This window comes from Echeneis naucrates, chromosome 7, assembly GCF_900963305.1.
Source record: "Echeneis naucrates chromosome 7, fEcheNa1.1, whole genome shotgun sequence".
In the NCBI taxonomy this organism is placed as follows: domain Eukaryota; kingdom Metazoa; phylum Chordata; class Actinopteri; order Carangiformes; family Echeneidae; genus Echeneis; species Echeneis naucrates.
Window position 1 is genome coordinate 7,515,893 of NC_042517.1, and position 14,573 is coordinate 7,530,465.

Sequence of the window (14,573 nt, forward strand, 5' to 3'; positions counted from 1 at the left end):
CCAGAAAAGCCTGAGAGAGACACACGAGTGCCTGGTACAAAGCAGAGAAGTGAAATTTCATGTTGAGGGAGGTCTGAACATGACTACTCCAACTGCCGACCTCAGTTCAGCAGTAGAACAATTATGGAGTCTGATTACTGACCGATTGTTTGTCAAAGCTTTCTCAGGCACACATGTTAAAGTGGATGTGTTTTTCAGGTTGTCGCTCTCTGCATGTCAGAGTGGTAACATACTGTGTATTCACAGAGGTCCCACTGTTGTCTGTTATGAGGTCTTTCAGCGCCACAGACAGCACCGCTGCAGGAGTCAGCTGAATCAGAGGCAGCATTAGTCCTGACAGCCGCACACCAGCTCCCAAACAGCAATCATATCTCACTTATTGTAAAAGCCCGTACGATTTCCTCCACCGGGGACTGGCAGGGAGTCTGCTGAAGTCCTCAGTAAGTTTGCACCACAACCACATGGTTGCTTATGACATGAATTGATGTTCTTTTAGCTTTGAATTTGGGTTTTCCATGTACTGCCTATTTTACTGGAGAAAGAAAAGTCCACTGTAGCTTAGGTGAGCAGATCTTTAAACTACAAGGATATTCAAGATGAGGGTCATGCCTCAATGATAAAGAATGGCCTAGCTTTACACTACGTAAACTTGGCCTGTTGTGGCTGCTTTTTAATAACCTTGCCAGATTTTCAATTTGTCATGAACGAGGAGACTGAAGAACAGCAAAACACAAATGGTTTAAAAGCTTAAAAAATTTTTCTTTCATTTCACAGAAGAAGTAGGCTAGAACTAGCTTGAGTATCTCTTTATGTAACAATCGTTCGCAAAATTACAACCATGACACTGATTAAAAGAATTGGAATTTGCAGCTATTGGCCTGAGGCTTTGAAGACAGCGGTAACAGCTGGGTTGTCTCCAAACATGGTTGGCTCCAAACATGGAACCAAGTAATGTTTACCCCAAAAGCCTAGGGTGATATGGAGGATATATTCAGCCTTTCTCAGGCCTAAAAGTCAGCATATCTCAGCCTCTGCTGCTTTGATTGTGACCATCCTGTTTTAATGTGCCTCTTGTGAGTCCTCAAAATTTATGGAAATGCACCATTAAACCACTGGGGTACCCACTTAACACTGGGCTTTTATGTGCTTCCCTGAGATTTTCAATTAATTTGAAAAAGCCCCAAAATTAGCATCTACATCATGCAACATTAAAAGTCTCCATTAAATTACATTAACCCAATAACAAGCATGTTTATGCATTCGTGGAGAATTCGACCACAATTTCTCAGTTAATCATCTCAGCTAGGAGATCAAGCTATAATAAACATGTCATCAATCAAAGTGCAACATATAATTTCACTGGAGCACAACTGATGAATGCGAGCTTTAATTCATTCGTTTATCTTCAACCGCTTATCCGTGTCTAGGTCGCGCGAGGTTCTGGAGGCAATCCCAGCTCACACTGGGCGGGGGCGGGGTACACCCTGGATAGGTCACCAGCCCACCGCAGGGCTGGATGCGATCTTATTTCATGTTATTTCACGGCGCAGCAAAGAGCAGATTAGCCCGTAAAACTACATTAGTTTGTCCTAATAGTCAGTGAGCCTTCTTTGTCAATGCTGGGATGCCGGCTGTTTTATGAACTGAAACTTGTCCACACACATTGGCTCATTTTCTGCCTATGGGGTATGTGAACCTCAGATGACCCTGAACTCTGGAGGCTGATGGGGGGGCTGTGGATGGTGATGCCTGGCCATCAGCCCAGAGCCAGGACACGGGGCTGCTGTGAGGCTGGACCGCGCTGACCTCAAGGAACATGGACTACTATCAAAGTCTATTGGTGCCAAAGGTTCAAACGCAGACATAGATCTTGATTTGGGGTAACAAAGTGCAAGATCAATGAGCTGTAAGTGTAAGAGGTGCTGGATAGTGTGAGATACAGAAGACTGTGAGGTCATAGAGGGGTCCAAAGCGTGAAGAAATGGCAGCTTATCCACAGGCAGGAAGAAAAACTGAACACATAAAGAGAAGGACAGCTTATGACGGCACAGTCAGCATTGCTAAAGTAATTCACATTAGACTATTGCCTGTAAAATCCACGAGGCATGCTTTATTTTGTCCCATGGCATGCAGATTTCACCACCAGTTTTATGATATGAACTCTCCTAGTCCAGACTAATCCTGAAAACCACCACACAATACTACAAAAATGAAATTAAAGTCACACCAAAGAAAAAGCTTTTCAGATTTGACTGTATTATGACTGGAAACCAACAGCAGTACCACAGCTTGCCCGTACAAACACTGATTGTACTGCTTATATTTTCTTGTGTTGGATTACAGTTATCCCTGTTTCTGCTGCAGGAACTTAAGAAACAAGAAGCCATTGCAGTAATTTTCTGGCACATAAGACTAATTGCATGGGGGGTTCAGGGGTTGCTTGCGGTGCTGTTGATAGTGATTTGTCAAGCAGATGTGTTGTCACATTACAGCAAAGGGGCCTATAAGAAACATAAAGATGTTATCCCTCAGTATGTGGAGAGAAGACCACCAAGAGGGACAATAAGACAGAGACTCAATAAGCAAAAGGCGTCCCAGATATATCCGATACATTCATTCATTCATCTTCTACTGCTTATCCAGTCGCGGTGGGTGCTGGAGCCAATCCCAGTTTACTCTGGGTGAGGGTGGGGTACACCCTGGACAGGTCACCAGTCCATCACAGGACCACCACACTACCAGACAAACAGACAATTTAGAGTCACAAATTAACCTAAACATGCACGCCTGGCGTTTCTCACATTACTGTAGATGTGGTCCAGGATGTTGTTTTCCCCTGTCATGCTGGTGGTTCCTTCGGAGGACAGTCCAAAGGTTGCAGCGGTTGAAGTCACTGGCTACGACAAACATAGCATCCAGGTGTGTGGTCTCAAACGTGTTAATGGCGTCGTGCAGGAATGTAAACAGCAGCTTCAAACACAGCACTGAACTCCGTCAATAAATAAAACAGTCTGCACTTCACCACCAACAGCTCTATGTCCAAGGAGCAGTGTTTGTCTGCAGTCTGCACGTCGGAGCATCTGTTGTTCACCTCTGTTCTTCCCGGAGGCCTGAGTGCAGTCTCCACGGTGGATGGAGTGCGTCTACAGCTGGACGGAGCACAGCATTCCCTAATCTCACTTTGGGTGGTGATCCTGGTTCTCAGCTCGTCCAGCTTGTTGTCAAGGGAGCGGACATTTGCTAGCAGCAGGCTGCGTTGTTGTGGTCTAGTAGCTCTGGCCTTTAGCCTAGCATGTAGCCGATGATAAACATAGCCTTCCACCTTGGTTAGATTAGGTAGTTGAAGTCTGCAAGGCTGAATCTAAGTTTGTGGTGAGCTTTGCCAATGTCCAAAAATGTTTCTCTGCTGTACTGAATAGTTAAACTGTACACTGTACATTTAGGACAAAAAGTAAAGTAAAAGTAAACAATAAATAAAGATAGCGTGGGAAGACCAAGACAAAGATGTCTGCCACGGTGGGCGCCATCTTGGTTAGCTTCATGTTGTGGGGCAACAGTGCTAACCACCATGTCGCTGTGCTGCCCATATCTGATAAAATACAATCCAAAAAGTGAAGGAAAGAATAAAATTTTTTCCTCTTTTTGCTTTTCCCTGTTTGGGGTCACCACAGCAAGTCAGCTCCATGACTCTCATGTTTGATTTGGCTACAGCTTTCATGTCGGATGCCCTTGCCATTTATCCCAGCTTGGGACCAGCACTGGCTGTGGCTGGGGTTTAAAACTGGGGATGCAAAGTTTGCCCTCTGCCACTGGCAAAAAAGTTGTGAACGAAATAATTCAGAAATTCTTATAGAAAATGATTTTCCAAAGACATAAACACAAGCATTATATACCTCAAATACACAATCAATAATAGTGTTTTTGGTTGTTATTGATCATTCCTGCTCTCCCAAAACTGCTTCAGTTAATAGAAGTCCTTGATTAAGGGTTGTTCCATTCCTGCAGTGAGAAGGGGCTAGGTGTCAGGATTTGTATTTCATTTTACATGTACTTCCTGTTTTATCATGTGGCCTGTGATGTTCATTTTGCTTCCTGTCATTTCCCTCCTCCGTAACTGCTCTCTCCCCGCTGATGTGTTCATGTGTGTCTTGTTTCCTGATCTACCCAGCCTCATGCTCCAGTCTTTGCCAGGTTGTCTTTGTTGCTCCTTTGTACGAGCCCTGTCACGATTTTTCTGATCGCCCCCTGCATAGGTCCAGTTCTGAACCTTTTTCACCTTGGGTTTATGCCAGTTCATTGTCTGCCTGATTCTGCCTCCCTTTCTGTGTATGACCATTTGTTAACCGGGATTAATGAGCTCGTTTTGTGGACATTGTACTTCTGCCTCACTTCTCATTTGATACATTGGGGTCCTTGCTGACCTGCCCTTCACACTTGGTGGGAACAATTTCCTTCTTTTGTTGTTCATTCATACGCTATAAACTGAGTCTTTAAATCTTGAGAGTGAAAATTCTTCACCTAGTTAAAATGTCTTTCTATCCAGAACAAGAATCATATTTTAAATCCACAGTTAAAACCTGCCTTCTTTAGCTGCTGAACAATGCTTCATGATATTAACCAGTTAGCTGTTCACTTTGTCTGTCTGCTGTTCAGTGCTGAGCAGAGAACATGAACTCTATTTATGAGGGCTTTTCTTGCTGACTGCTGCTGCTGCAGGACACTCAGAAGATGAAAGCACTGAGACAGAACCAAAACAGTAACGCTGCGATCCACAAAAACACAAGATTGAGCCGGAACACATTAAACTCCAGAGGCGGTGATAATGATTATGAATGTCCTCCCCTCCAAAGCCATCCCATACATCATCTAGCAAGCAGTTTATTATGACCCTTACTTCGAGTTTATTAATGGGTGGCCTATGGTGGCTGTACTAATTATGACATCAGCAAAGTAGGAAGTCAAATTTTTGTGATACAAGTTATTCATTTTACTTTAACTTTGCAATTAGACCAATGTCACAATCCTGACTCCAGCAACGATTTCAACTCTGTGATGATAATGATCAAAACAAGCCAGTGTTTTGATCATTATCATCAGGTTAAACTTCCATTTGGTCAGTGAAAAGCAGGAATACCAGTGCAGGTCAGTTAACAGGCATATTGACCGGCGAGGCACATGCACTGCATGGTGAGTATTAAAGGGAATTACTGACATCCATGATGTGCACCCACTCACATCCAGATAGCTCAAAGTTCAGCTCCCAAAGATTAAAATGAACCAGTTCATGGTCAGAGTTCACAAGTTCGCTGTTCTAACAAATGAACTGGTTCATATTCATTTCTTCCTCTTTTTTCACAAGCTGCTCTGAACTATTCTTTTCAGCAGAGCCTCCTCACACACACACACACACACACACACACACACACACACGCACACACGTTCCCTGCCTCCAGTGGTTTCCAAACTGCAGCGTCATTGAACAGGATAACCCAAAACAAATTTTTTTGCAGCTACAGGTAAAGAGTTAAAACTGGGGATTTGATAAATCATACAGAGGTTTAACACCGACACAGGATCCAACACTTGGATTCTAGTTTGGCATTAGCAGCTGAAAAATGTGCTACGATTCCAGTCGGATTCCTGGACATTTTAAATCAAGCTGTTCGTCTGATATTTCAGGCAACTGATGATGTCTTTCCGGTATGCTGCACCTTTTGGTGACTACACATGCACCTCACTGATCACCGCAGGTCTACGTTCTTTACTTTAATGAGTCCTTGCTGACAGAAGGAAATAAGAAATGATGTACAGCGAGAGCTTTCCATTCCGGTTGGGATTTTATGGAAAGGTTCTGAACTGCCTCCACTCTGCGGCAAGAAATTACATGAGCTCTGACCTCTCACTTGATAAGGTTGATTTATCTCTCCCAGACCTGCTGCTTGCTCATGAATATTCATGATATTTCTTCAGCAGCACACTTGGGTCAATAGGAGTGCACTTTGTAATCAACGCTGGAGCTATAGGTTAAAAACTGCAATTTAGTTTTTTGTCCCCCAGCCTAAACTAATCAGGTTAAAATTAATTTTCTGGTTATGGTCAATCACAGGGAATCTGAATTGGAGTGTGCTGGCAGATACTCCCAAGATAATGTGTGTGTGTTAGATACATGTTGCTTTGGCTTGAGCTGTAATGTGTAAATGGAAAAGGTGGCAGGAAGTTGTGTGGTGTCACTGATGTTTCTGTAAATCCTGATCTCACTAAATTGCTGCTCACTTTGATGTGTGGTGGATAAAAAGTGAGACAGGCTCACCAATAGATGTGTGAAGTAAAAAAAAAAAAAAAAGAAACAAACAAAAGAAAACTAAAAAAAACCAAGGGTAGAGCTTTTGGCTTTGAAGAAACAGCTCCCTTCTTCCATTGTGCTGCTTTTCCTAATTATCCCGAGCCATTCTGCTGACAGATGGAAAGTGCACTGTGACGCCCAATCAGTACTCCATATTTCATTTCCCCTCTCTCTCCTTTCTAACTGTTGGTATATTAAACCAGAAATCCAGCGACTGATTTTCAAAGAGACTTGATTAAACCTTGGAAATGGGACATGATTTCCTATTTAAAATTCATAACGGGCTAACACTTAAGTAATTTAAATCCCCTCTGCTGTCGGAGCAGCCGATATCTGCATCAGATTGAATTCACCTTTCTGCATCAATCCTTTTTATTTCAATTTGATAGCAAGCAAACTCAGTGAAGGGACCCTTGTGAGTCAGCTTCCTCTCAGATTTGGCAGTAGAAAAATTGTGTTCTCCAGAAAACAGTGACCACGTGTCATTTTTTTCCAGAATTGGCTCACTTTCAACCTGGGTCTCCCACATTCCAACAAATATATGTAATACTGAATTTTTTCACTCAGGCCAAAATGAAAATTATAAATATTACTTCTGTTCTTAGCGGTTACCTAAATGTTTATAATGTTCTGTCCAATATTATCACCAAAATGAATGTGAAAAGATATGAAATAAACTGGGTGATTGAACTGAATGCTGCTCTTCCTATCAGTGAGGCGGCACGGTGGCATGGCGGTTAGTGCCACTGCCTCAAAGCATGAAGGTTCTGAGTTCGATTTGCAGGTTTTAACATTTTCATAGAGCTTGCATGTTCTCCCCGTGCCTGCGTGGGTCCCCTATGACAGTCCAAAGCAGCCCTAATGCACCGTTAGTGGACTGCAGGCCCATCCAGGGTGACCCCCCACCCCACCCTCGTTCCTGATGGATAAGCATTATAGATAATGAGATCACTGAAGCTGTTGTTGGCCAGTGATTCATGAGGTGAACATCTATGACTGTGACGACTATTTCCATAAAGCTCAGTAAGTGACAGCTGGTCTCGGTGGAGCTCCATAAGGCTCAGAGCCTCCTTCATAAGTTATCCAGAAACACAAATGTTGTGTTCATGGTGTCCATTGGAAGTTATAATCAGTGCTCTGTGCTAAAATAACCCCAGTGAAACAGACTGGCATCGGTTTGCACTCCACACTATTCCTGCATGCATGCAGCAAGAGTCCTGGTGATGTGAATCTACGAACACGATCTGCTGCTGCTTGTAATCCAATTTGCGAGTCTTTCCAATTCACTCTAATTAAAAATGGGCTGCACATGAGAAATGAAGATGCGTCTCATAGATAATTGCTAAAATTTTATTTCAAAGGTCTAACAGCAGAAGGAGGATAGGGGATGGGTGACTAGGTGGTTATCTAGTTAGTCAGATATACATCACTGGGCAAGAAGTTTGTGAAACCTCTTGTAGAACAAAGTTCACGCTACCGTCAGCACTACTGTAGATTTGTAGCAATCATTAGTGGATTTGGCTGCTGTTGCAGCATTTCCATTAAGACCCCTCATCAGAAAAGTCTCCTTCCTCATATTCTAACACAGCATCAGTAAGGAAACCCATTTTGAGCCTCTGATCAGACAGACATACCCACACACCTTCACTGCTGTTCATCAGGCCCCAGAATTTGTCAGAGCAGCGTGTGATATGATAAAACTGTGTGTGTCATTAAAATATCTGAGGTCAACAGAAATATTCATTCCTCAAGTATCAAGCAGTTTGCGATCCACTTATCACCTCTCACTTAACATTGGTGACTGCACAATAGTGAAAAAGTAACAGTTAAAATGTCTTTAGATGCAGACTTTCCTTTTAACCAGCTCCTGAAAGTGATATTTCTGATCTCAGAAAGGCTCCCTCCAGAATCTGCAATTCTCTTTCTACCTCCTCTGATGTACTGATTGGCCCAGGCTACTTCACTGAAACACACTGTGGAGGTCCCATTCCTAGATGCATAAAATATACGTATTTAAACCCCCTGCAGACAGGGTACGCATACAAACTAGAAAATATAATCACACAGCCCTCGATTTCACATCGTCATTCACTTTGCGTAACTGCTACAGTCATAAAATCTTTAAGAGGGCACCGGCCTTCAATATATCTTTGCTTTATTATCCCTTAAACCCACATGAACTCAACTAGTATATAAAGCACCAGTTTGAAATGTAAATTTTCTGTGGAATTCTAAAATTAGGAGGAAAAACTGACAAACTTCCTTTTCTCTTTTTACTTCAGCTTATTTACCGTTCCAGGTAGCTGACGCTCGTTCAGGATAGTTAATGCTGAGGCAGCCAGACTGGTTGACAAATTGTTCAAGGACGCTCAGAACAGGTTACTCATAACAGACGACGTCATTTGTAGCTGTTACCATTATGAACCACTGACCCACTTACAGGATCATTTGTCCTTTGAAGTCCGCCATAACATTATTTTAGGCACTGACCCCCATCTATGTGACAGATTAGCAGCAAAGAGCATTAGTGTCTAACATATGGAGGACACTGGAGGTACATTTAGGATTCATAGTAATGCATGCATTGCATGTGTGCGCATGTGTGTGTTTGGGTGCATGTTTAACAAGATTTTAATGATGTCTAGTTCCTGCAGCATCCACCTTTTTCTGGTGTCGGTCTGCAGTCAAGAGACCTGTGAACCCACGACAACAGTTGGGACCTTTCCTCAGCAAACAAAAGCGCTCCGGTGAAACAGACAGCTGATGCAGGTAAAAAAAACAAACAAACAGACAACACGGTAATAAAGAAAAATGCATTGTCATCTAAAGTATTGAGAAATCTTTACAGTGCAAATGTCTTGACAAATTTAAACCTTTTTATTCAAATAGCGTCAAAAGTAGGCTCTGTGTGTGCATCCAGAACAAAGGAGAGCGATGGACGTTTCTTAGAGGAACCGATGAAATGAAGGAACAAATGCTCAATACGCTCTACAAGTAGAGGAGGGAAGAAGGGAAAAGAGCAGTGACGGTTAGCTGTGTGTGTTAGGCTGCCATCTACTGAGATCTGTCTCCAAAATGGATGTGTGTTTGCAGAGAGAGGAAGGCGACCCACCCCTCATAAAACATCCTTTGTGCCCAACTGTCGTGGCTGAGGGAAGGCACTGCTCAGAACAAGGTAATTGAATTTCAATTCCTTAAGAGCTCCTTTACACACTTCACATCTAATCTGATTCAGCCCCCCCGTCCTCTCCTGCTCGTGATAAAACCTGACAGCTGCTTGTATGTTACCCCTCCTGTCATTTCTCTTACTTTCATCTTCCTGTTTCGTTGTTAATAATCATGGCCTTGTTTCGGTCTGTCTACTCTGTATGTAAATTCCTACATCACTAAAGTGGTGGGTTGAAACCTGCAAGTTTGTCGCTCTTTAGCCACACAGGTCTTGGCAGGTGCCTCCTCCTCAGCTTTGAAAAACATTGGCTTCGACATCACCGACGGGGTGTGGCAGCAGGCGTTGAATTTCCTTTATTTCTCTTTTAAAAAAGAAGAAAGAAGCGGGTGCTCTGTTGTTTTGTGATTGTTCTCAGTCTGACCGTCTCCATGTTGAAGTAGATCGCAATGACACAGATGAGCTCTCTCTCCTCCTGCGTACGAGAGTGGATCCAGGCCAGCGGTGTGCATGAGGAGGAGGGCTGGTTGCTAGGTTGCATATTCCTTCAGTTCCAGAGCTCTTTGATACCTGCATCGCTGTGTGCACTCGCAGACATGCACCCACTCACATGGCTGAAGACGGGCAGCAATGCACACAACAAGACCATGCCAGTGCACAGACACACACCCTGTGGGTAAGGCCTGCTCTCCTCTGAATTAGGGCAATAACAATCACCTTTCCATCCAGCAAAAATATCAAGGCGGGCTCTCTCCTAGGCAGCCAGACAAGAGCCTCCTAACTACACTAACAAGGTGAGCAGACAGTGTGAGCTGTTGTGGCGGGTGTCTTTGCTCCTTCAGGAGGAACCGACAACAACCAGACTGGCAGCGCTAATAAGGTGTCAGCGCTGCTCTGCCCCTCACTGAGAGAACAACCATGCAGCTCACACTGAGCGCTGCTGCTCCAAAAGGGGATCGAAGTATTAGAGCTGCAGCGGGCACTTTGTTTCTTTGTTTTTTATCGTTAACTGACACACACCTGCTTCATCAGCCTGCACTAAAGCGTCAGCGCTCGTCCCTTCCAGACAGGCTTTGTTTCAGTTTTGCTCAAATTTGGGCAAGGACAGTGACAGAAGCTGTTCTCCACCCAAACAGAATCTGGGTGAGCTTATTTATCAGCTTTGTGAGACACTTAGTGCTGGAGTTCAAAGGATGGGTTGAGATTTTTGATGTCTGCTCTGTTGAAAGAACTATCTGTCCCAGTGATCTTTGCTCCTGTCCACGTCAACCAAAAGGACCAAAAAGCAGAAGAATTTTTCTGATTACGGCAGATTAAAGCAGTTACTCCCAGTTGGCGGGGGAAATGAGCGCTTGACAGGTAAAACTAAAGAAGGGGAACTCCATCTGTCGTACAACACCCATGATAAATATCTGATGATTGATACTGCAAGTTACATGAATTGTCGCCTAGCAACCACTGGGATTAACTGCTGCAACATCATTTTGACGTATGAACCTAACGGTGCTAGAATGACTACATCTGCTTGCATAGACGGCTCAGGACACAAGAGCAGAAAATAACTCCATTCACAGGAGGAGTCAGTGAACATAAAGACTGTGTCAGGCTAAATGAATGGACTGAATACAAGTGGCTGTCCTTTATGTGGAGGGGGTTTACTGCCAGTTACGTTAATTTATTCTGTTTGAACACAGGAGCAATATTTGTTCGGAGGAAAAAAAAAAAAAAAAGCCTTTATTTCGGGATGACGCCTACTTCGTCTTAGAATATTTAAGCCTGCTTTGCGCACGATAAAGCTTTTCAAATGTTCCCAATAGCCCATACACATCTCTTAGCAGCAGATCCAGCATGCCAAGGACTACATGGAGCTAATTATTTAGTGAATACAGCTTTAATAAGTATTTCTGTAAACTTTGATCACATTAGGATGAAACAGAGAAGACAATGAGGCCTCTGCGTCAGGCGAGATGTAAGAGAAGGTAGAGTTGAAGTGCGTCCGGCTTGGCTGCGATCTTCTTTTTTTATCAGCCTTTGCTGCTGTGCTGAGGCTTATTTTGCAGACTGCATTCTAATGAGAGAGAACGCAAAGGAGGGAGGCAGTGTGGGTGTGGGGGCTGATGGTGGTGGTGGGGTGTGGAGGGATTGTGTAACTCTGTGTTACATAACACAATGTGCATGGCCTTCTCTCTCTCTCTCTCTGTAGCTCAGATAGCGAGACACACGGCGGAGCGAGCTGGAAGAAGAGGACGGAGGGTTTAAAAGGATGCTGGTGTTAATGAGGGTGATCTGAAGAGAAGAGCGTCTCGCTGAAATCATGCCTCATTATGGCACTGTTTCTAATAACGCCAAAGACAAGGATTAGTTGTTTGGGAGGTCAGCGGACGGGAAGAGCGCACCTCTGGCTTGTTTTAGATTAAAATTCAACCATCAAGTGGCATTGAAGTGGGTTTGGTGGGTAATTAAAGTCGATAAAATGTTATTGCTTTCACCCTTGGCCAACCTTCACCAGCGTGGGGATAAACTGTCAGATGCTTGTCACACATTTTCAGGAGGAGGATGGATCGCTGCTGAGATTCAGCCTAAACACTAACATCCCAGCTTTTATGTGTCTTCAATTAGAGACAGAAAATCGTGTTTCTCTTCACTCACTTTTGTGAACTTTTCTCTCTCTTTCTCTTCACGCATTTCTCTCTCTCTCTCTCTCTCTCTCCCACTCTCAGCCCAACCGGTCGAGGCAGATGGCCGCCCCCCCTGAGCCTGGTTCTGCCTCTTAAAGGAAGTTTTTCCTTACCGCTGTTGCCAAGTGCTTGCTCATCAGGGGATCTGTTGGGTCTTTTTAAATAATTTTATAAAGATAAAGTTTGGTCTAGACCTGCTCTATATGTAAAGTGCTTTGATGTAACTTTGTTATGATTTGGCGCTATAAAAATAAATCTGATTTGATTTGATTTGATTTGATTTTGAAAAGTACTTCTCGGTTATTGTTTAGCAACTAAACATTGTGTTTAGGGCTGTGGTCAAAGCTTTTTCGAAAGTGCAGTTTATCCAGCTTGTTTTGCGTTTAGATTCTTGTGACCCTATTTCAGTGAAGCTCACGGAGCCAGCAGAACATAATTTATATTCATTGAGACAAAAAGACTTCAAAAGAAAACTGTACATGTCATTTTGACAACAAAAGAGTTTATTTCAGTGTTAAATCTTAGAAAATGCAAAATTACACACATGCTAAATACTATAAAGCTGAATTGTGGTCACTGGAGGACTTGAAGTACACAGTCTCCACCATTCAGTCATGAGTAATTGACTTTCACACAGAACGTCTCCTCTGTCTTCTCCTCCAGGTTGTTCACATAGACCAGGATCTCCACTGAGCCGGAACTCTGGCTGGGAGCAAATCGTAGTCCGATGCTATAACTCTCTCTCCCGCTGATCTGAGCACAGCGAACACAGACAAGACTCTTCACATGAAGCATAAAACACTATTTTCCTTCATTTTCTGCCAGTAACAACAAATAGATGGAACACGTCCATGTACAGCAAGTTCCTGAAATTTGATAAACGTTTTTGTTTTTCTACTGCACTGCAGAGTCGACAACATGAGATGTGACTCTTCTGGGACCAACAGGTGCAGAATAAAAACACTACAGGCTTCCTTCTATTCCTTCTATTCACATCAGAAGGGACAATTTGTAGATGCCTGAAGGCCAGTGTGCAAATGAAGCTGCAGAGTATCTCACATGAAAAGAGGAAACAAACAACAAACAAAGAAAGCAACTCTGAGGCCTGTCCAAACAATTCGGGGTGCCTGAGTGAGTTTCATTCACTTCAAGTCCACAACATATCTGTGTCTTGAAATGCCACCGTTGGTGAGCAGCAGCAGCAAAACTCCAAACAGGCTAACACATCAGCTGCTCGTAGCATTAGCAGGATACCATCATTAATGCTTGATGTTTTAATCTTTTCCTCATCAGGTATTGAAGAGTGCAACAACATCTTGGTTTATGTTGTGTTCATCCCCACAAGCAAAGCCAGTATCGATCTGTATGCTCCGTCCTGACAGCTGGTTTTATCATGGTGGAATAGTTGTGTTAAAAAAAGAGAAAGGTGTCTCCACATTTGCTTAATGCCGTGGGCACAGTAAATTCTTTATGAGACACCTGGAGCCTCACTCACAAGACGGAAAAAAAAAAAACAATGGACTATTTTTCACTCTGCCCACCTCCTTCTGTCTAATTGATGCAGTGTCTTCTGGATAGCAGCAGCGAGACTCTTTGATGGTTTATGTGGAAATGCATAACCATTACACCTCATTCACTCATTTGTTCATTTTAAAATGCTGGTTTCCCATTTGTTTTTGTCATCACACCTCAGCAATTGAAAGGCGATGATGGCAGGGACTCCAGCGCTTCATGTCTGTATGTGGAGGAATCAGCTATTACAGAAGGCGAGGTTGACAACATGACAATAAAACAACAGCACTAATGACTTACACTTATTCATCCTGTTTGGTTCTGAATGCAAACAAGGAAGCCATTCACTCGTCACAGCTGTGGAATAAACAGGCCAGACCTACTTATGTATTTTACTCACCTGTCAGGATGACAGGAAAGTCAAAGGCATTGCCTCACATCTGTTTACAGCAAATACTCAAGGTTTTCTGGGGAAATCTGAGATGGCTGCTCTTCTCATATTGTCAAATTTCCCACAAGCAGCATGACAGTTCTGTTTGTGCTACGTGGATATTATGCATAATTAATGATTTTGCAACACAGCCAAAACATGATTTCACTGGGAAGTAAACCAAACCTGACATGAGGGCATAAGTGTCAGTGGATGACATTGTTGAGTAATCCTAAAGCAACATTTCGAGCTCCTCGGGCCCGTTGGATGCAGTGCTGCAGCTGCACTACGGCTCACCCAAACAGTAAGTGATGCCCACTCAAGTGTTTCAAGACCTAAACGCCTGTTTTCAGCTGCCTGTCTCATGTGTTTGCCAGAGCAGATTTCTTTTGATTGTAAATCAATGAAGTTGTCCACGCAGGCCTGGTGATGGCTCCTGTGTCA

General features: G+C 43.3%; 1 protein-coding gene across 1 annotated transcript in view; it reads right to left on the minus strand.

Moving 5' to 3' along the window:
• Positions 1-12,732: 12,732 nt before the first annotated feature.
• nphp4 (nephronophthisis 4) overlaps positions 12,733-14,573 on the minus strand; it is a 156,534-nt gene continuing 154,693 nt past the window's right edge. The window contains exon 29 of the mRNA XM_029506197.1: positions 12,733-12,940. Within this exon, the coding sequence (XP_029362057.1) occupies positions 12,800-12,940 (141 nt within the window). The 3' untranslated portion in view covers positions 12,733-12,799. The remainder of the gene's footprint in view (positions 12,941-14,573) is intronic.